Genomic DNA, 21,905 nt, shown 5'->3' with positions numbered 1-21,905 from the left:
AAGGAGGCAGTCTGGGAAAAGCCAAGGACTGCGACACACACAAACAAGCTCTTATATTTCATCAGTGTGTCTAATGCGGTAAGCGCCGACTGTCACCGTTGAAATGAATACCTGACCGAGCAGAAGTGCGTTGGCACGGCAGCCAGCTTTCTTTGTGAATCGGAGAGAGAGCGAGACAGAGAGTTCTGCTTTGTGCTGACGTGAATGTCACAAAGGTTGATAAGGCCGTGACGGAATGACTTAACTCAAAACAAAACAAAGTGTCAGGTCACCCATCTCGTGCTCCTACTGTCTGAGGAACGTCGATTGAAGAAGAAAGCACTGAAAATAAGGGGAAAAAAATCAAGGTTTGTTAGCTAGCAACAAGTCAATATTTTTTGGGGGGACTCTACCGGATTGTGTTCCTTCAACGTCTTGTTCGTTTGTGCGGCATGCTATTAAGTTCAAAGTCTATTCGCGCTTCTCTTCAGGTTGGGAATTGGTCGATACATTTCCACGCGACGCCAACGTTGCTATTGCCAATATTATCTTTCTTTCCCGTTTATTTCAACAAAGCCTGTGACGCCTAGAACTTTAGAAAAATCACCGCTATTAAGTTACGGACCAGTTAAAATTTTACTGACAGTAGTACTTTAAAAAGAATTGCCTTTTGAAGTCGATGCACAATTCGTCTATGCGGGCCACTTAAAATGATGTGGCGGTCCATATCTGGCCCCCAGGCCTTGAGTTTGACACCCATGATCTAAATAAACCATGGGGTATAAGTCAGGGGAAAAATACACTCAGGAGACCATATCTTTGCTACCGACTATTTAATTTGAGAACAAACCGAGAAAATAAAATATTATGCAGCATTTGAACTGAAAACTTTTCCAACATATGATAAAATGGCAAGTATCATCACAATGTTATCATTCAAATCATGAATATTTATAAAACATCTTGACTTCTCTCTTCATGCTGGGCGTTTTCTTCCAATAGGAAATGGAGTCACAACATTGCATCACAATCCACTGGTGGGTGGGGGAGGGATACCTCAAGGAGGAAAGGTGAAGAAGGTCGTTAGCCTGGTTCACGTTGTTAGCTAGCCAAGGTCGTTAGCTAGCCGGACCTTGGAGAAACCCTCCAAAACACATTTCTACAGTGTACAGACTAAAATTTCATTTTGGAGCGGTCTGGCACAGGCTAGCCATGTAGAACCTCTCTGAGAAGAAATTCCGAACAGCAAACAATGAATCTTGATACACCGTGTAGCGTCTCACACGTGGTTGATGCGTCTGACCGATATCGAAACACGTCGACATTTACAGCAGGCAAACAGGTCCAAAAGGATCGATTAACCAAAATCTTTACAAAATTTCGACCCGACACTCCTATTCAGGCGTCATGGAAAGAAGAATTCTATCTCTTTCTTTTTTTTCTGTACAAATGACAAACATCACAGAATGACAACATCAACATTGCTACTTTTTTCATAGCACATTTTCAGACTGAGGTGGGGACGGGACGGGGGGGGGGGAAGTCACCTGACGGGATGTGATGCGACACAGGGGTGTGGAACACCGTCAGGCTGGGTTCGACAGCGATCGCTCATACAAAATGTGCAAAACACCCTCGTCCAATCAAAAACAGAACATCTGGGAGGAACGTAAATGCCCCATGTTGCAATGAGTTGTTATGAAGAAAACAATCTGTGCTTGAGTTTGCTTTGTAATACCGATGCCCATTACAAACATGGTGGATTTGGTCCCCCCCCATCGGGAAGGGAGGAATGAACGAGACAAATATGTTTGGTTTTGGTAAGCAATCGGAGCCACGTGACATGCGTCCTTGTCATTGTGTCTGGAAGTGCTGCGGAGACGCAAACGTGACCCGGTGCTGCCCCCTTAGTCATGTGACCTCCGTCATTGATGCCGAGTGGTTCTGAAAATGGATGTGATAGCAGGAGGGTAAAAAAAGGGAGAGGGGGGATTTTAAGGACAAGAAAGGGTATTGGGAGAAATGTGGAAAGGGGTCGTGGTGAATGGAAAGAGGGAAAACATCATCAGGCAAGTGTCAGGATCTTCTGTTAGCGTTTCATTCAGGGAGACGAGGACAAGGTGCATGCAAACATTCATGCTTTGTTGATGAGTCATTTGTAAAGAAAGAAAGAGAAAAAAAAGCCTAGAGGGAATTCTGCCAATTATTAAAAAAAAAACTTCGAGGTTGTACCTGTGCACTGAGGGTCTCCAGGGGACTTTCGACGCGAGGGAAAGTCATCAGGGGGAGGCCGCGGTAATCTTCGCTCTTCTGTTTGGTCGTGGCGCCGTGGACGCCTTTGAAGTTGTTCACCACGCACACGCCCTGTCGCCCAATCGACAATAAATACGGGACGGGGGAAACGAGTCATGCAAACTGTACGAGTCCACCTGAGAGTATTTAGAAGGATTTTATAGAAAATTTAATGCGTTTAGGGAGACTCTGTTGGATTGGGGGATTTTGTAAACAGCTTGGCTAATTTGTAATGTTCTTAAAACAGTGCCAGTAGTTAATAATTGGCCATATTCCCAAACCATGTTTTTAATTACGGTAAAATCGAAAGTAATAAGCCCAGAGAAAGTTTGGTCCAGTTGTGGAGTGCGTTGTAGTAGAATCGTCAGTTAGTCTTCAATGTTTATCTCTCTCGTTGTCATTTGTCAAAACTACGAATAAAGTTAAAATGAGAGAAAGGAAATTTGACATTTTTTAAACGTATAGTGGAAATCTCATAACCAAACTTGGTCTCTGAACATGAAGCAGAAAACACCTTTGCTCCTCGGATAAGATACGAAAATGTCTCTTTGATTAGATCTGAACAAGAAAACCAATATTTTATAAACCCAAGCGGGTTTGGCTGTGTGATTCCAAACACTGTGTTTAATCTTAATCCTGATGCTCACTGACAGATTATATCTGATCCTGCGCAAGAAAGCTCATTTGAAGTAAACTATCCAGACACTGTTTTGTTTTAAAGCTCCCAAATAAAATGCGAGACAATCTTAGTACCAATTTGTTTTTCCTGTCATCCAGACTGAGTTGGATTTCTTATTTGGTAGCAACACGGGCAATCCAATTTAAACATTGGACATCGCCACCAAGTCTGAACTAAATAGCAAAAATTGGACAAGGAACGTAATAAATTGCTAAAAAATTCTTTGCGATGAACTCCAAGTGCGGCGTCGACTCGTATTGACAGCAGCCGAGGCAAATCAGCCTGATAGTTTTTGCAGCTGACAGACGGACGAACAAACAGACGGATGTGGGATAAAACCTTGGCAGAGGGAACAATCCAATCCCCTGATTAAAAGCACGCTCGGTGCCAGTAGGACTCCCGTTTCGCTAACGTGTCGTCAGTCTTCCCGCTATGTCTTCTCTCTTCTCTTCAACCTGACAGCAATTACACCTAAGAAGCCTCTGAGACTGTGGAATAAATCGTTTTCGATTCGGACGGGATTCCCTACGGGTCTCTTTGTTAGACCACCTCGACTTAAACCAATTGTGACCTTGAAAGAAAAATACATAAGTCAGGATCAGAATTTTTTTTGTCCTCACCAGAAAAAGTGCAACTGCTGATCCAAGTATGAATCCAGCCACCACGTCCGAACAATGGTTCCGGTACTCTGAGACCCGGTTGAGTCCGGTGAGGAAGGCTGAACAAAGAGTCCCGAGACAGAGGACAGGCTTGGCCAAGCGGCTGGACTTGGTCTTGATGGTACTGGTGATGTACATCTGGAAAAGGAAGAAGGAGTAGTTGGTAAACTCTGTTGTTAACCTCGGCAGGGCTTGCACGGAACCGTACCGAGACCACTAGAGTTTCGTACCAGATGCGTGTAGCTCGCAAAATATGTTTTTAAAAAACAATCTGTTTGTTGAGTTTATCAAAGTGTTGACTACGGCAACCAGTTTGCTGACTTTACTGTGTGTATGGTTTGTTATTCCCACAAATCCACAACCAGATGTGACCAAGGTCATGTTTTGAAGCCAGACACTTTTTCAACAGCCTTTCAAGGACGTATTGCTGCGCCCACAACAACAAACACGTCTGTGGATTATTATTTTCTGTTTATCAAAACACACACTTCTATTCCCCTTTCACTTTCCTGCAGCTGAAAAGAATTTCGGTAAGTGGGAATACAAATAGATGTTTTCTCCGAAAATCCCTGCCTGTGCTCAAATTGTGGTTGGGTGTGAAATGAGTTGTTCCTAATACTTTGAATCTTTCATTCACTTTGAACTGGCGGTATTTAAAATGGACACATCATCAAAACTCACCGTCAGGTAAACAGCAGAGTAAACACTCAGCGAGGCGTCTTTGGACGGAAAAGATCGCCGGGCGTTCCCGACAATGATGGGATTTCCGGTACAGATGTTTCCATTATTGATAAACTGGTGATTCAAACGGCACTCGGTGCCGGTGTAGTTCGGTTTGCAAACTGTCAGAAAGTACGGCGAGAGGCCGCCCGTGACCACCTGGCCGGCATTGACAAAGATGTCTGTAGCAAAGAGTCCAAATGCAAACACACCTATGGACGCACAAAGAATAACAATGTGAAAATTTGGGATGATACAAGCCTGCAAAAAAAATACCATGTGGTATTGCGTAATAGCAAATATGAGTTTAGTGTGAAATTTGGGCTGTGGTTTCTGCGCCTGAGCCAAAATCATCATTTACACTGCGGAGAACTATTTCAACACCTTTACTTAATTAAAGTAGTAACTCGAATGATATATACTCGAATAAATGTAGACGCCGTACCAGGATGTAACGGGAAGCCGACTGATGCCAGCCATTTTTATTTGTTGTTGTTATTAGAGGACGCATTAGCAAGAAGAGGTTGTTAAATTATATATTTTGGTTGGTTCATTTCGTATTGTTTTTGTTGCACGCACGTTTGCACTTTGGGAAATTTGTCACATCCGTCTTGTGTCTTTTCTAGGTAATTAAAATTGATCTGCCATGATTGCTGTTTTGTTGACTTTTTTTTTATTTGATTTTGTTTTGTCAATTTTGATTTCTTTGTGTGTGTTTTTTCCTCATGGCTTGACTTGCTCATTTTTTTGTTTCCACCTGTTGTCATCTACCTGCTGGTTTCTATCAAGAGCAATAAGCTCCGCCCAGTCACGTGCCTTCTCCAAGTGTAACTTGTTAACTCATCACCTGGCTTGTATTTAGGTCACTGTTTCAGTGTCACTTCCCTTTGCTGAACTTGGCTGAATTTGTGTTTTTTTCATCCCTGTACTTTGTTTGCCTTTCTTTTTTTTTTTTTAGGAAAAATCCATTTTTATTTCCTCCAAACTCAGGAAAACAAAAGTTTGAGTTGCATGGCAACAAAGCTACAAATATTTGCTTAATGTGCATATTTGCATGGACATTTGCAGCCCAATCAATCTTAGCAGCGTCTGCATTGATTTCACTGTGAAATATGGCGGCTGATTAGCTATCTGGCTTGCATAGGCATGAAATGACTTTGTATTCTCATCTGCAACAGGGGACAGCTGTTGTAGTGCTTTGTCCAAAATGTCACTTTTCTAATTTGAGTATAAAAAATACTAAAACAACAACTTATTTAAGTCAAGAAACGGCTAAAATGTGTGCTGCAATTTAATTGCGAGAAGCAAAGTGAACTCCAATGAACATTTTCCAAAGAAGCCTTGTAAAAGGCGGCCATTAAAGATTTTATTTAGTTTGCGGCTGGTATCGAATCCATCACTGCATCGACTGGCTTTGTGCCATCTTGGACAAATGCCCCATCTCATCACGCACGCAAAGGTCATGGAAATTTAACTTGCTTGATCACCGCGCTTCTTGAAATATTGCTTAGCTAATGTTAATTTAAAAAAAATATTATTTACCGATGAAGCGTATGACGCGGCGAATAAGAGGGTTGAGGTAACAACAGTCGCCAGTTACGATGGTTTTCTCCTGAGACAGGAGAGATTCCCTTGTCGATTTCATGGCGTACATGGACACCTCGCCGACGAAAATCTACAGACACACAAAAGGAAAAAGACCTGTTATAATAATAACGGGAGATAACATTGAGCCCGTGGGTGGCTCTTGTGTACACAAGCAGTGTTTCTCAATGCGGTCTTTGCTCGGCTCTATTACAGCGGTGACATTTCATTACTTCTGATGGAAAAACTGCTGCTGGACACACTAAATGAAATTCCTACAGTGAGGCAAGCTGCTGTGTGTTTGTGTTCATAACAGACTCTGCTCTGACCCTCACCATGTCCTTCGTGAATGTTTTTCTTGAACGCAACAAACTCCAAGGAATTTCGCCCACATGTTTATTTGCGGTTTTAAAAAGAGAAATACAACTGTACTCTGACTAAGGGTATTTTTTTGGTTCTTTTTTTATTTTCCATTTTATCCCCCCCCTAAATGACCAAAAATTTGCGAATAATTCCTTTTTAAACGCTGACAATTAATGTGCTCCGCCATCTACTGTCATGGATCTGCAATTACACCTAATTCTCCAATTGGAACACTGAAAACAGCTGGAAAAACATCTTCATTTGTAACCTAATTAAAGAAATTAAATTTTAAGACCAGCAGAGTGTTTTACACTACGCGGAAGACTTTGGGCAGGTTTATATTCCATCTATAGTCATCATTATGAAGAAAACCTGGTGATCCTGAAAGGGGGATCCTTCCATCTGTGGTCCCTTCTCAAGGTTTCTCATTTTCCCCTGGTAGGGGTTTTGAGTTTTTCCTTGCCCTTTTGGGAGCTTAAGATCAGGGGATGCTTTGAGAATAATTGTCAATTTTTGGCTATGTGAAGCCCTTTGAAACTGTTTGTGATTTAGGGCTATACAAATAAACTTGACTTGACTTGACTTGACTTGACTTGAAAACTAAATCTAAGTGCCCTCACGCCTGGCAACCATTATGGAGCCATAAAATCCATCATGACATAAACATAGACTGTAATCGCTTTACATCTCCTGAATGCCCCTAATAGGTGTTTATCCTAAAAACAGAAATGTGGGCTTGAAGAAATTTTGCATGGCACACAGAATTAAACCAAGTGACTCATTCGCATTCTTCCCTGACACAGAAAGGAAGCAGCAGCAGCTTCATGTATCTTAATAACACTGGCAGAGTAATTAAGGGGAAGCGCGGGGTCGCAATATCCTTGCGAGTCCATAAAACACCTCACCTGTGAAATTCAAATGACGGATTGCAACTGCCCACTAGATTCAGGCTGAGTCTTTGCGCGTCTGTCACCTTATTCACAATCTAAGTATGGCACGTCGACGTCCCCGGGGGGAAAAACCACAATTGATAAATGTTGCCTTTCTATTCCGTCATAAGATGGTGCCAAATAGCAAATTCTTTGTGACCACCAAACAAATCAGCTGCACTGTACCACGCAAATATCATCCATCCTTCACTTAGCCTTTGCAGGGCTAGCGTCCAAAAAAACAAAAGTGGAATTCAATTCAAAATGATCAAGGCATAAAATGATTTCGGTATCCGCCGATGCCACCGATCAATTCCGAGCTCTATTTGTTTTCTTGCACCGCAGCGTTTTTGCATAATCTTCTCTTCGAGCAAGCTAATGGACAAACTGTGAAACAAATATGCCTCCCTTCAAGGAGGAAACAAATAACTCAAGACATAAATCAGTTATGCGGTAAGGCACATTTTTTCTCGCTCTCTCATTTTGCGGAGGGATTTCTTTCGAATTTCATCTTGTTGTCTTTGAAACCTACTTGCCACAACTTTGAACAATATAAATTTCAATTTTCAATATTCAATTGCTAATGGCTATCGCACTGTGCCGCTAATTGTAATCGGTCTGCTTTTAAATAAAAACAAACACAGCGACGCTAACCACTTTTTCAACCTCATGGGCTTTTAAAAGTTCTAATCTCTCCTCCAATACCAGTTTTTAACATACATTCATACATTATTCAAACTACTCCAATTGAAATTGATTTATGGCTAGTTAGCAAGAGCAGTAATTGATCAGATAGTTCAACAGAATTGCTCTGAATCTAATTTGGGGGTAATGTCGGGCCACTCGTTACGATTTAGAATTCACAAATTGCTTTAAATTGTTCTCAATTTAGTGAAAATACTGGAATTGTCTATGCCAGGCCAGTCAGTAGTTGACAATTTGGAAAGAAGCACAAGGACAACTGCCCTTGTCCAGGGAAAAATAATGAGAAATACTGCCCTCTGGTGGTAGGAATGAGTACTGGAATTTGATTTTAGTTCCACTTTTTCTGAAATAAATCCAATTTAAATGATATAAATTTATATATAAATATTTAAATACATGGTGGGGGTTCTTCCTTCAGAAAAGAAGCAGGTTACATGTTAATTGGCCAATTTCCCATGCCTTAACATCATTAATTTTGATTGGCTGCTTTTTTACACATGAGAAGACTTAGGACCAATTTGCGGAGTCAACTGTAACACCTGACAAAGCACTCTCGGAGGGCACAATTAAAAAAAGTGGGGAAAAAAATACACGTGTGTACAAGGTAAAACGGGATGTGATGAGGAGTGTTAAACCCAAGCTGACGCAGCACGTCACTGAGATGAAGCATGACCAGGGACAAGCAGCTAAAAGGATTTATACGCTTAGGAATACGTTTATGGAAATATTCAAAGGAAAAATGAAATTAGAGGGAAGAGGGAAAAACTAATCCAAATGCATCAGATAGAGGTGCTAAATATAACATGACTAGAGAGCCGATTGTTGGCATCCTATCAGAGTGGAAGCCCTGATGACAAATTACATGCAGCTGAATTTGATACATGCGTTTAAAAACAGATGCCAATAAATTACCATATCATTTTTTAGATTTTGTTTTTGGATATGATAGAGTCATTAGTTGATCAGGCCTATCTTAACTTGTGTTTAACCCAATATGACATTATGATGAATAAGCTAATGCTCTTATTGGAATCAACAAAAGTGAAGGAGCAACACTGACACCTATCGGCAGAGCCATGTCACTTTTTTTCAAGGCATTTGAATGGGACAAATAGGCTTCATTCTAAAATATCATTACAAGGATGCTTGAGAGAAGTTGGACTTTATTTACAATGGTCAGTTAGCCTTTTTGAAGTCATCCACATTAGTTAAAAGACGTTAATTTCTAATCTCAGTAAATCTTATTTCTACCAGCGTGAAAGAATTAACGCTGCATGAAAATATTGCTTTGGCATTTTGGCTTTTTGTGGCAAGAATAAATACTGATCCAGGCACTTTTCGTCCAGAATTTCAATGCTTCGGTATCGGCTTTTACGTAATTTACCCTCAACTGGCAGCAGAGGGCACTGTTTCATCCACTATCGCTTTTTAAAATTAAAATAAAGGAACAAGTGCTATAAAAAATGTATGGATAAATGCATGCGGTAAACTAAATTAGCGCTTTCCTTCACTGAAGCAGTTTTACTCACAATAGCGGTTGGAGCTGCGGCTACCACACAGTACAAGATGAGGGGGGGTACAAAGCTGGCCTCCTCCGTCCCGGGGTACGGCTTCATCAGCTCGGCGTCGTTACAGAAGAAGCCCTGCACGTGCACGCTGAAAAGATCCGTGCACTCCATATAGTAGGCCAGCAACACCGTACCTGACATGATGACCAGCTGGAAGAAGAACATGTTGCAGGACTTAAGAATTGTTCATAGTGAAAAAAGTTCAAAGTGAATTCGAGGCTTTCTGCTCCTCGGCTGCGCTTGTCTGGCAGCATTTCACACAAAACATGCACAGAAACAGTCTCTGTCTCTCTCTCTCTCTTTCGCTCTCCTCCTACTGCACCCCCTCGTCCTTTTCATCCCTCCAACGTGAAGCTTTTGTCTCTGCTTTTTTACCCCACTCTTTCCAGAATTTAGCTGAAGGCATGTTTGCTTCTTTTTTTAAAGTATGGTATATTTAGCCTGCGATGACGAAGCCAGGCTACAATGCAAAACGGAAAGCGTATCAAAACCTTTTTAAGTGGCTCTGTGAATATTTTTCCACATTTGTATTCTTTACTAATGCGGCAAGATCTGTTTTTTTAGCCAAAGGAGTGTGATGAGGTTGTGTTTGAGGGATCTGGGCAAAAGAAAAGGTCGCAAAAATATAAAGAAATGTAGAAACATCAGTCATTTGTGGTTTTATAAACTCTGCATTTTAATTTAGAATACCTGTAATATTGATCACGAACACTTGGTGTCGCTAAATTACCTCTGAAGTATGGAGTTATGTTTTAATAGAGGCCTTCATTTTAGCCAGCGCTAGAGCTATTAAATATTTAGTGCTATTGGGAAATTATGTGAGAGTCCTACTCATGTAAAATATAAAATTATTATACACAAAACCTCAGTCTGCACTTGAGTCAAATTGAATTACTGGTTTTGTTCCCAAGTATCTGTTTAATATTATAGCGGGTCTGTGTATGTTCCAATTTTATATCCCATCCAGACAAGGGTCCCTCTCTGTGAAATTTGTTGGCTCCATTATATGTGCTTCTCCGCTTCCAGCCAGCGTCATGCCACCTCAACTGCGAGAAGGGCAGACTGATGGCACTGGCGCTCGTAAAACCAAGCTACAAAGTTAATGCAGCAAGCCGGCCTACCTTCAAGGGCAAACTTGACGGACTACACTGGCGTTAAGTCGTTTGTGGTCGTGAGCAGGATTGAAATGGGCATATTATACTTTTTTCCCTCCATATAAAACATTTTCAAGGTGTTTAAATGTCTCCGGAACCTCACTTTTATCCGAATACATCATGAAATGTTCAGCCACCAGGGGGCAGTATAATATAATAGTTACACGCTACATAGTAATATCAGTCATTCATACGGGATAAAGAAAGTATGCCTTTGAGTACTGTTGCATGTATATTACCCATCTACATGTGTTGCGTCATCTTTTGTGTTCAAGTTGTGTTAGTCTTCAATTAAGATCCCATGCCTGTGGGAAGGGAAGGGAAGGGAAGGGAAGGGAAGGGAAGGGAAGGGAAGGGAAGGGAAGGGAAGGGAAGGGAAGGGAAGGGAAGGGAAGGGAAGGGAAGGGAAGGGAAGGGAAGGGAAGGGAAGGGAAGGGAAGGGAAGAAGCAGCTGTGGAAAGCCACGCCAGCAAGAGGACAACACGCAAGAAGACACACCAAGGTGTGCCTGCTGCTCCCGGGATTGTCAAATGCAATCAGCAGACTAAATGCATGACCTGATTTCGAACCAACAGCAAGTCGTAGAAATGAACTTAGAGTCACTTTCCAAACATGAATGCTGAACACAAATACAAAGTAGGCGTTGGTTGATTTGAATTATTTATCGGCTGTAATGCATTTTCAGAGCTTACCGAGGGGGAATGCCACATGCGTGCAAAAATGAAATCAGGTCCTTTTTAGTCAGTGATTGATAATCAGTGATATCATCCTAGCTATGAATATTTTGTCCCTTTCCCAGGAAATCCAAATTGTATTGTTACATAAGCGCACCCAAAGGGAGGTTCAGCTTCCATCTGCTTCACTTTTTCTCAGAACAACTGTTCCTTTAATTAATTTACTCCATCTTCCTTCCAGCTCACTTCGTTACACCTTACTCATCCTGCTTACTTTCATCCCAACTCTCTTGTGATTCTCATTAGAATTTCTATGCCTCTTTTCTCTTGGATTATTTTTCAGCAAAAAAGTAATGGCGAAACAAACATGTGCTTGAGGTTCATGAAAGGAAGGTTGTGACAAACGGACATAAACTGTCAACACCGCCTCTGGGGCAAAATTTTACAAGCCAGCTGCTCCACTCTGGTTTCATGTCTTGATCATGTGACATGAAAAAAAAACACTCTCTATGTATTTGTGTCACATACACCGAGTATAATCTTCCAGTGGAGGTTTCATTTCGAGTGTTGGCCAATTAAGTCAGCTGTGTTCACACCCACAACGGCGCAGGGGCTCTTTGTTTTTTAACTGCGCCGAGCAGTATATATTACCCAAGACTTTTGATTTAAAGGTCTTGTTGGTACGTGTGTTTTACAAGCACTCAACCAGTTGGTATTTTTTTAAGCACCTGTCCGTCTGATGTGAATATTTGTATTTATTTCCGTGTCAACAGTAAATAATTTGGAGTATTTGGCAGGCCTTCCCACCACCACTATGTTAATTGGCGGATGTTGTCATCAACACAATTAACAGTCACTTATTGACCCTCTTGCAATCAAATACCCTCATTGAGTTAATTGCGTGGTGATTAGCAATGTCCAAATGAACGGCGCGCACCGACTTCAAGCCAAGACACTTGAAAGCTGCAATCTGAGCAAATTGTTGTACGATGAAGTCAAGCTGTGAAAGACAACACAACAACATTTTATAGAGGCAATGGTGCTTCAAATGCGTCTGGGCTCACTTTTTAATGTCAACGCAAGCTGCCGAGCAACGTTACACATAGTTTGACACAATCTGGCTGCAATTGGATTGAAACCACTACAACTCCAGAACGATCATAAATCATTTTTTTAACGAGTTTAATCCAATTAAAACAGTTTAGAGTCAAAATGACCTATAAAGAATGAATATAGTACATTTTATGTTATAAAATTAAAACTCCCCAATTTCTTTCTTTGATACACTCAAAATTCTTGACGGGTCAATGTGACCCGGCCGCAAAAATGAACTCATTCACTGCCATTGACGACGATAGACGTAGTCTTTTAGCACTACAACTCCAGATTGATCATAAGTCATTTTTTTAACGAGTTTAATCCAATTAAAACAATTTAGAGTCAAAATTACCTATAAACAAATGAATGTAGTCCATTTTATGTTACAAAATTAAAACTCCCCAATTTGTTTCTTTGATACACTAAAAAATGTTGACGGTTCAATGTGACCCGGCCACAAAAATTAACTCATTCACTGCCATTGACAACTATAGACATCAAAGATTCATTTTTTAACAGAGCTTTAGAATTTTTTCGTGTACATTTTATACATTATCCATTTTATTGAGACCCTTTGCTTGCTGTAAGGGGAAGTTGAAAAGAGATGCAGATCTGTCATGTGATTCTTACATAACAAGCGCAAAGGGATGAGGCTGCCCTGAATGCAAGGTGAAGCTCTGAGGCGCAGAAGAGAAATTAAAATACACACGAGATGCGTAAGGGAGGACCGTCCGAAAGTGACAAGTCAGTGGAGGTGAAAGCACGAGGTTGGAATAGTAATGCCACACTAAATTCTGGAGGATTTCTCTCCGGGAAATGTGAATGTAAGTACTATTTGGTGCTGATTTAAGACCGTCGGCTACAAGGTAATTAAATATGGAAGATGGCACACGCGTTTTGCTTCGACACTTCACGCTCCACTTAGACTTTTAAAATCTACCAGACAAGGTCATTTTGCTAATGGTTAAAATATCTCACACAAAATTCATTCCTAGATTTTCATTTTCACTCGAGGCAACTTCTCACCTCCACAAAGATGAAACATGGAATGATGGAGTAGCTACGTAGGATGTGGTTGGATGCCATCTTGTCTCCCCCTCCTGGAGACCTCTCAGGATTCACCTCACTCTGAAAAAGACATCACACGTCAATGCTAATCTTATAACCCAGTCAGATATTCACCAGTAAGTTTATTTTATTAGGAGTCGAAAATCTCATTTGATTGATTTGCTCATTATTGTGTCTATGAAATGTAAACAGATATACGAACGGTGGTGACCTTGGAACATTCTACCCAAACATCTGCGCGCTAACATTTGAGCCGCTTCTCCTTGGCCCCATTGGCACAAAAGAACAAACAGAGCAGCTCAAATGTCCTTTCAACTCAACTCAGTTCCTTCTGGAGGACTCTCAACAGCTGCGAGATGTCGTCTCGCAACCGTGCCTGAGTTGACCCACGGGGTCATCAACGTGGGTCACTTCTCATGATAGGATGAGGACCCCCATCCTAAAAAAAAAAAGGGAATAAACTCCACTAAGGGGGGATGATTTTATCTGTAGCAAACAGGCATAATTTGGAAATGACTTCTAGTTTGTAGAGATATGGAACCTGAAAAATGACAATATAAACCGAGCTGAACAGTTTTTTTTTCTACGTATTTACAAACAACGCATGAAAACATTAGCACACATAAGTAGCCTAAGCAGAAAAAAAAAAAATACTGAAAAGTGTCATCCCGGCATTGTTTCATCTGCATTCCCGCTGCCAAAGGAATTATGTAATGCCCGTCAGAGATATTTTTCGAGCTTCTTTTTAAGACTACGAGGTTTGTTGCTAACCTACTTAGAAAGGAAAGTGTTGCTCTTTGTTGCTTGAATTTTCTTGACGACCATTTTCTCCTTAAATCTTCTTGCCACTAATAAAAGAACTATACACATGCCTTCCTCTGTGTTGTTGAATACTATTTAATCACAATATACAACACACTATTGCAACCCCCCCCCCCACCCCCCTCCTAAATTGAGTCATTAGATGCAGGCAAGACACAGCGGTGATGATGATGAGCCTTAATCAGTCCCTAAGCGCTTGTCCCTTCTCATTGCAAAACTAAAATCAGCAGTCTCGCGCTGACACTGGATGGCGGCGGCAATCTGACCGTCACTCTCGCATCTGTCCTGATGTCTCATTCAGCCAAACGAAACATGGAGGACACAAACATCTGCTGATGTCACTCTACCAAACACTGGCCGTGACAAAACATCACACGTATGATATGTGTGAACCAGGTGTCATTTTTTTCGAGCCGGTTGGCTAAAACATTAAGCATTTGTCTCGTGTAAATTGAACTGCACTCTGCAAATTCTTGGAAAACATTCATTGGATTCGTCTCGGCGCACTTCAACGGCGTAATCGGCCTCTGGTGGCTCACTGTCTGTTTGGATTACGGCAGGTAGGAGTAGGAGTGCCTCTTCTGCTTTAGGAAAATTTTGCCCAACCTCATTTGAATCTACCTAAATTCTACAATATAATATAACATAACATAACATAAAATATTTATTAAAATATTACTTTTTTATGACAAAATGAATTCACAGTTGGAAAAGCAAGACCAAGTTGTTTCTAAGTATGAACGTGGCTCTTCACCACATTGATATATTTCTTCTACGTCTCGACGAAGCTTCGGGACGTCACCGGGATTCAAAGTGAGAGCCCTTTTTCTTGAAATTGCTGGGGCTGAAAGGTGCTCAGACAGTCGCCGCCAAAGGCGAGCTCATCAAACTCACAGGCTCCAGACCCTGTCACGTTTCATCAGCTTCGTCCTCTTGGCTCGGCCAAGCTGGGATGATTTTGTCCAAACGGTGCGTACCTCTCCATGAGCGAGATTCGGCAAGAAGTGACTGTGAAATAATGAGCTGAAATCTAAAATAATAATTCTAATATACTAAAATAATTAAATAATATTAATAAAACTGAGTTTTATTTATTTATTTATTTATTTTTAACTGTCCATGGATCTCTGTCTACTTGTTGACTACCCCAAATTGAAAATCCCGCCTGCGTAAAAACCACCACTGGCTAATCTAACCAGCGCTAAAAATAAAGCTAGCTTGCGAGACAGAGATATTTTCTTCTGCAGGCTATACATTGAACATGAAATAATTCCACATGAAAGAAATGTCCACAAGTCCTTTTGCACTCCTCATTTGCACTTCACACACTCTTACGCAGATAGAACTGTCCCATGGCTGCCTCTCTTGCCAATGGAGCATCTTTGCCGCTATAAATAGAATCTTTCATTCCTCCCCTGTGCTTCTCTGAGCTTGATTCATGTTTGAGTGTTCTGCCTTTTCTCACGCCATAAGCCCCAAAAAAAAAAACAAGTTTGTGTTTTTGTAAAGCGCTGACTCCCCAAGCGGGCATTTTTCTGCATGTCTGTGCAAATCAAGATTCAACCACTTCTAAAAAATGCAAAAGAGGCAACCGTGTTTTCGTTTTAATTAGTCCAACTCGAGAAAGTATAAAAACTCAAACTTTGTGGCATGTGCAGTCAAAAGAATCAGAAGAGGGTTGTCCTGCATAACCAAAATGATTACTGATAAACACCTGCAGGTAGCTCTGCATAATATCTGAATAAAATAAAAATGGGCGAGCCGGGCGGGGTGCATTTCCTCAAGCAGTCCTTAACTCCAGTTATTTATGTCCTTCCTCAGTGGAAACGGATTTTTCACAATCTGCCCTGGAACTGATATCAGGAAGATCAATCAAACTCTCAACACAACCACCTCAAGAGATAAAAACTTTTTGTTGTCTTCTCAAACAGGACAAAAAAAAATCCTAATGCGTTCTTCCTTCCTCTCGTAAAATAACCGAGGTGGGGGGGGATTTGTACCTCACCTTTACGGTCCATCAATCCCTTGAGGGATCACTGACAGATCTACGACCCAATCATCAAAACTCCACTGCCCAAATCGCTCTGCCCACCCCCACGCGCACCCGGAGAGGTAATCAAATACCCGCTATCACTAAATCATTTTTGTGCGCTTATGTGTGTGTGTAATAAAATGTGTGTGTGATCAATAACCAGCCTGTGAGGTCAAAAGTCACTCCTTCCTGCAGTCTCACTACAACGTCTGCTGTTTTAAGAAACCTAAAAGATTGTAGCCTAAAATTGCTATTGCTACAATAATTGCAATTTTGCAATTAATTTTCACCGTATTGTTTATTTTTATTTTATTATTTTCCTCCAAAACATCTTACTCAGTGCAATTATTTAGTTTTTCTTTTCAGGGTGCTGCTAAAAGGCTACATCATTATAATTAGCAACTTTTATCATCTCCTAAAGACAAAATCCTGAGGCAATACAATGCATAAATTGGCATCATCGTGGGAAAACACATGTGCGTCACGAATGTGAAAATCCAATCAAGAGGATGCCGTTCCTCTACATTCTAATCAGCTCTTGAATAAAGAACCACCCAAACACTTGAAGCTGTGAAGCTGCAAACGAGGGTGATGCCCTGAATGAATTCCAAGGTTACGTCTCATGGATTCATCTTAACAAGCGTGAGATTTCAGCCATTGAGTGATCCGAGAGGCATCAACTGCGCCTTGAGTCCACAAAGGGGGGCTGTGTTTGTGGAAAGGGGAGAGACGGGGGGGGGGTAGCCTCTATAGTCTTGGGGGGCGGGGAAAAGAATCACATTATATTTCTTAATCTGCATTTGTCGTGGAAAAAAAAAAAAGGCGACAACGGTGCGTGAGGGATTCACGCATATAAGGCGCACGTCAGTCTAAACACTATAAATGTTTACAGGGCGTGTTTTTTGGGGCACGCATCCACTGTTGCTGATGGAGAGACAGGTGTCTTCTTAAATACCAACACAAGCGATCATTTTGGAAAAAATCTTCCACGCAAATGCCGAAAGCGGTTTTTACGCATTGAAGCGTTTTCATCGCAACCAAACGAGACCCTCCTCGCGTTTCATGCCACAACTTGCCTCGGTTACCAGACAATAGCGCCACACCAACGCTTCTGTGTTTGTGTGTGCGTGCGCGTATTTCTCCCCCCACACAGCAGCACCCACGACACCACGCACGCACGCGCGCGCCTTACCGAGATGGGATGGAGCGATATTCCAGAAAAAAGGCGAATCCATGAAAGAAGGCGAAGGTGTGAAGAACACTCCTATATTGCTGCTTCTGCTACTCCAACTACTACGATTCCACGAGCTGCTCTGCGTGGATGTGAGGGGCATCACGCGGCGTGGATGAGGACGGATGCTGTGCTTTGTCGGAGGGCGGGGACAAGACGTGCAGTGGGATCTAGTGGAGCGTGTTTAACTCGCTGGAGGGACCTTGTGTTCCGTGCAAGTGGGCTGTCTCGTCCGCCTATTCCCAGTCTGGCTGCCCTTTACAACCCCAACAAGAATCCTTGTTTTTATTCCATTGGGGTTTGTCCTTATCCATGTGGGTTCGCATAGTCAATGAGGCGTTGATGTCGTGATTTACCCCAAAATGACAAGACTAAATTGATGTATTAAATGCATGAAGATGAAGTTTAATTGCAGAGCAAAACTAAAACAAGTTTGATAGGTGGAATATCTGTGACCAGGGGCGTTTCTAGCCCATTTTTGAATGGGGCAGGGGGGGGGGGGGGGGGGCTTTCAAACACCCCTACATTGAATCCAAGCCCCATCGAAATTTGAGAGATGTATTTTATGTTTATTTATTTATTTATTTATTTATTTATTTATTTATTTATTTATTTATTTATTTATTTATTTATTTATTTATTTATTTATTAAGATGAGAAATATTTCATGACTGTCCGAACTGGGTGGGATAGACACATGCATGAGATTTATTTTATATATATATTTATTTATTTTTTAATTTATTATTTATTAAGATGAGAAATATTTCGTGACCGGGGTGGGATAGACACATGCAGGTTGACGCGAGTGGTTACAAGAATCAAGTGAAGGAAACATTGGTGTGTTCAGTGATCTAGATTCTAGATGGCACGCCACATTACACTCTGTCCTCTGTCTACCCCTCTTCAGTCTTCAGCATTTTTTTTTTTTTCTGCCCAGCTCACTTCTTGGAGGCCTCCGATCAAATGAAGCAAACAGAAGTGGCCCATCTGTGCATTTAAATCGGTTTGGATTGTGGAGATTGGCTACCAAAGATAATCACCCAATCTGTTATTTACACCCAGATCTTTTTTATAATATACTTCCACTTCCATGGTGAAATCATTCTGCATTATTTGTAAATGTTTTGATGGCACCCTCCGAAGAATCCATTTTATCATATTTATTCCAATTCCCATGATGCATTATTCCTTCTGTATAAGAGATAAGCGATTGTGCAAGATAGCTTGAAGACTGCGGCATTCATGTCCAAATAACTCAGCAGGTATCAAGATGAATATGGTTGAATCTTATTTTTTTATTATTTTCCTTTCCAAATTTATAAAGGTCATCCACACTCATGGAAGACTTGTTCTAAAGAGAAAGGTCACATGGGTGCTAACCAAACAGATGACTGAGTCAACTATGCAAATTCAGTGCATTGATGAATTTTAATTCTGGTGTTTTTGTCTTATCGGAAGCCCCCCCGGGGGATTACGCAATATGTTGTAATGCACTTCCACAAAAAAATATCAGCTTACTCCTCGTCTCGGAGTTTGTCATGACGTATACGCTGCAAGCTTGGCTTTAGTCTTTTAATCTGCGAGCAAACCTTCACTCAGACTCAACAAGCTTTGTGTAGACTTTCACTAATAAGATGGCGTACAACAAAACACGGCGAGAGAGGGCAGAGGTGAATGCAAATGAATGGCGCATGAATAATATGATCCGGTAAATCACTTGTGGAGCTAGAAAGAATTGAAATATGGAGATTGTGTTTTGGGATTTAGATGAAGGACGGTAAATTTATTACCTAGAGGGACTTTTTAAATCTATGTGAAGATGAGTTCCTATCCTCTTAGTAAAGGAATTTGGCACAATAGTGAGACCGCCATGTTCATCGGGGTGTCCGTGGTCTCATTATTGGAGAGGCGTATTGATCAGTGTTTGGTTTCCAAGAAGTCTCCTAAGCTTGTGAGCTCCACGTTTCCATGGTGATGGAGCAGACTGCCCGTGAAGCGCCGGCCTTGGCTGTGATCAGCGTTCCTGGAGAGACTTTGCAAACGCAAATATAAAATATAGTGAATTTTGTGCAGCATGATGATAGTAATGTTTTTTTCTTATTTTATTTATCCATTTTTAATTAAGGAGTCATCTTTTCAGATACTGTTCTTCTTCTGAGGTAAATTCACAAATTATGAGAAAAAAAAAAATGTATTGCTTCACATTTTTCGTGGGAGTCGTGATGATCTGCCGCTATAAATAACCGGACCGTACGGTTGCCGCGGCAACCAACAAACTGATGCCAGTGGTGGGAATGCTCAGCTCCTTCAGAGAAGTACATTGAGCAAACGGACAGGCAGTGACAAAAGACATAATGAAAGCAAGGGAGATGCAAAACAACCAAGGTTTATTTATTTATTTATTTATTTTATTTTTTTATGAAAACAATGTCGAAGTTATTCTTGGAGGACTTTCTCAGGTGTCAACATAAAAGTACGGTCTAAAAAAAAAATAAAAAATTCCCACACACTCTAAGGGAATTTATTTTGTATTTATTTATTTTTTATTTAAATGAAATAAATTAAAAAGAAATTAAATAAATTTAATTAAATAATAAAATGATAAAAAATATTTTTTTATTTACAGCAAGATTTTCCTTTCAATAGACTGCAGCAGACAGATCCCACGTGTGACCCCTTGCCTGCATCTGCCTCCCACCATCATCCTCATCCAGCAGCCATCCTCTTTGACATGTAGCATAACCTAGCCCTGTGTGTTGAGACACTCATACTGACATAAAGCTTAACGCGATCACAGGGAGAAACAGGAGTAGGTCATTGCTGGGATGCAAAGGATGCAATTAAGGGGCGGGGATTGGGAAATGAGTGTGGGAAGGGTTAAAGGTGAGGTGAAAGGTGCATCGAGGAGGACGGAAAATGATGGCAAAGCACACACCAGTGATGTTCGGGGAGGAGGTGGGGTTAGGTATATTTCGGTGGTTGCCATGGCAGCAGCAATAACATTAGCAACTATTTTAGGCCATTTATTTCCTAATTGTTGGGAAAAAATGACGTGTAAATACGTCTTTGGGAGTGAATGAGTTTTATTTTTTAAACATAAGGATTTTTTTTTTTTTAGTATTTGTGTCCAAATACAGGCTGACAGCATATTTTGAGGATAAAATAAAATGCTCATATACAAGAGCGCTCTCTCTGGACTTTGCATGCATGGGACATACGGACAAAGGTGAGCGTGGCAGCCTATTTATATGATTAAATCAGCGATGAAGGTGGAGGCGACATTCATCTCCGTTAATGACTCGGAGGGCTAAATACTTATGGAGGCAACGTGACTCAACAGAAGAGACTTGCTCAAGGCAGTGAAGTGTCAAACTGAGAATGATACAAACCGAAGTTCTTCCATTTGCAAGTGGACGTAAACATCAATGATTTGAAAGAACACATTAGTAAATAACAGATTTCGGTATTCCAGGAAATATACGGTGTCGAAAATGAATAATAAAAAATGACAAGCGTGTTGGCTTCTTTTTGCTTCTCCCTCTACAAGCTTGCTCTTAGATCTCACCGCTCTCACTTTGTGATTTTGTCTCCTCTCCTACCTCAAAGCGCTTTTATAGGTCAGTGAGCACAGCGTAGCCGCCGATGTAAATGCAAATGCAACGGCTACTCGTTCCGCGCACAACTGAAAATACTGGCCGGGAAGAGAGTCGAACCAAATTATAAAAGGCGATAAATCGTGTTTAGAAAAGGATTGCATTTTATGAGTTGGGTGTTATTAATACTCGAAAAGGTCGGCGATGTCTCATCAGAATAACTTGGTCATTATTTATGTGTGAACCATATGGACCAACTAGACGTGAAAAATTTCTTGATTCAATTCATGTGAGTCATGAATGTCACACTTAATTAATAAAAAAATTACCGACAGCCAAATGAATCCTCAGCCGAATATTTGTTTTAGTTGTTGTTCGAACGCACTCTTGAAGTTGCGCTAATTAATGTCTCGTCCAAGGCGCTAATTAATGTCTCGTCCAAGGCTTTGCTGTTTGTCACTAAATTGCTCAGTGGAAAACAAAACTTTCAAGGATGCAAAAATTTACAAAAACACAAGATTTAGACTTTAACTCATTCAGTACCATTGACGGATATAAACTCCCAAAATCCATTTTAACTGTGTAGGCGGTGAATGAGTTCAAATGTGCATAAGATGATTACAAAATATGAATATAAGTGAATATTTATGAATTTACTGATCGATATAACTGATCAATAATCTTGACACTTTGCAATTCTGCAATCTTGACCACAACTTGTACTTAATAGGGTTACGATTAGTTTGCCTTTA

At 40.9% G+C, this 21,905-nt stretch overlaps 1 protein-coding gene across 2 annotated transcripts; it reads right to left on the bottom strand.

The window, feature by feature from the left end:
* Positions 1-795: 795 nt before the first annotated feature.
* Positions 796-17,731, bottom strand: plppr1 (phospholipid phosphatase related 1). Of its 2 annotated transcripts, none has more exons than XM_049737860.2 (8): positions 17,519-17,731; positions 13,431-13,532; positions 9,440-9,628; positions 5,872-6,004; positions 4,291-4,541; positions 3,571-3,747; positions 2,212-2,343; positions 796-1,035 (listed from the first exon to the last, which is right to left on the bottom strand). In XM_049737860.2, exons 2-8 carry the CDS (start codon positions 13,488-13,490, stop codon positions 991-993), a joined length of 987 nt encoding a protein of 328 aa, XP_049593817.1. In that variant the 5' UTR covers positions 13,491-13,532; positions 17,519-17,731; the 3' UTR covers positions 796-990. The 2 variants fall into 2 exon arrangements, with proteins under 2 accessions (XP_049593817.1, XP_049593818.1); XM_049737861.2 differs by having other exon boundaries at positions 796-1,923; positions 17,519-17,729.
* Positions 17,732-21,905: the final 4,174 nt, after the last annotated feature.

The sequence above is a fragment of the Syngnathus scovelli genome, chromosome 13 (genome assembly GCF_024217435.2).
Source record: "Syngnathus scovelli strain Florida chromosome 13, RoL_Ssco_1.2, whole genome shotgun sequence".
Classification (NCBI taxonomy): domain Eukaryota; kingdom Metazoa; phylum Chordata; class Actinopteri; order Syngnathiformes; family Syngnathidae; genus Syngnathus; species Syngnathus scovelli.
The sequence above is the reverse complement of the archived record's forward strand: the minus strand, read 5'-3'. Positions and strand labels throughout refer to the sequence as shown.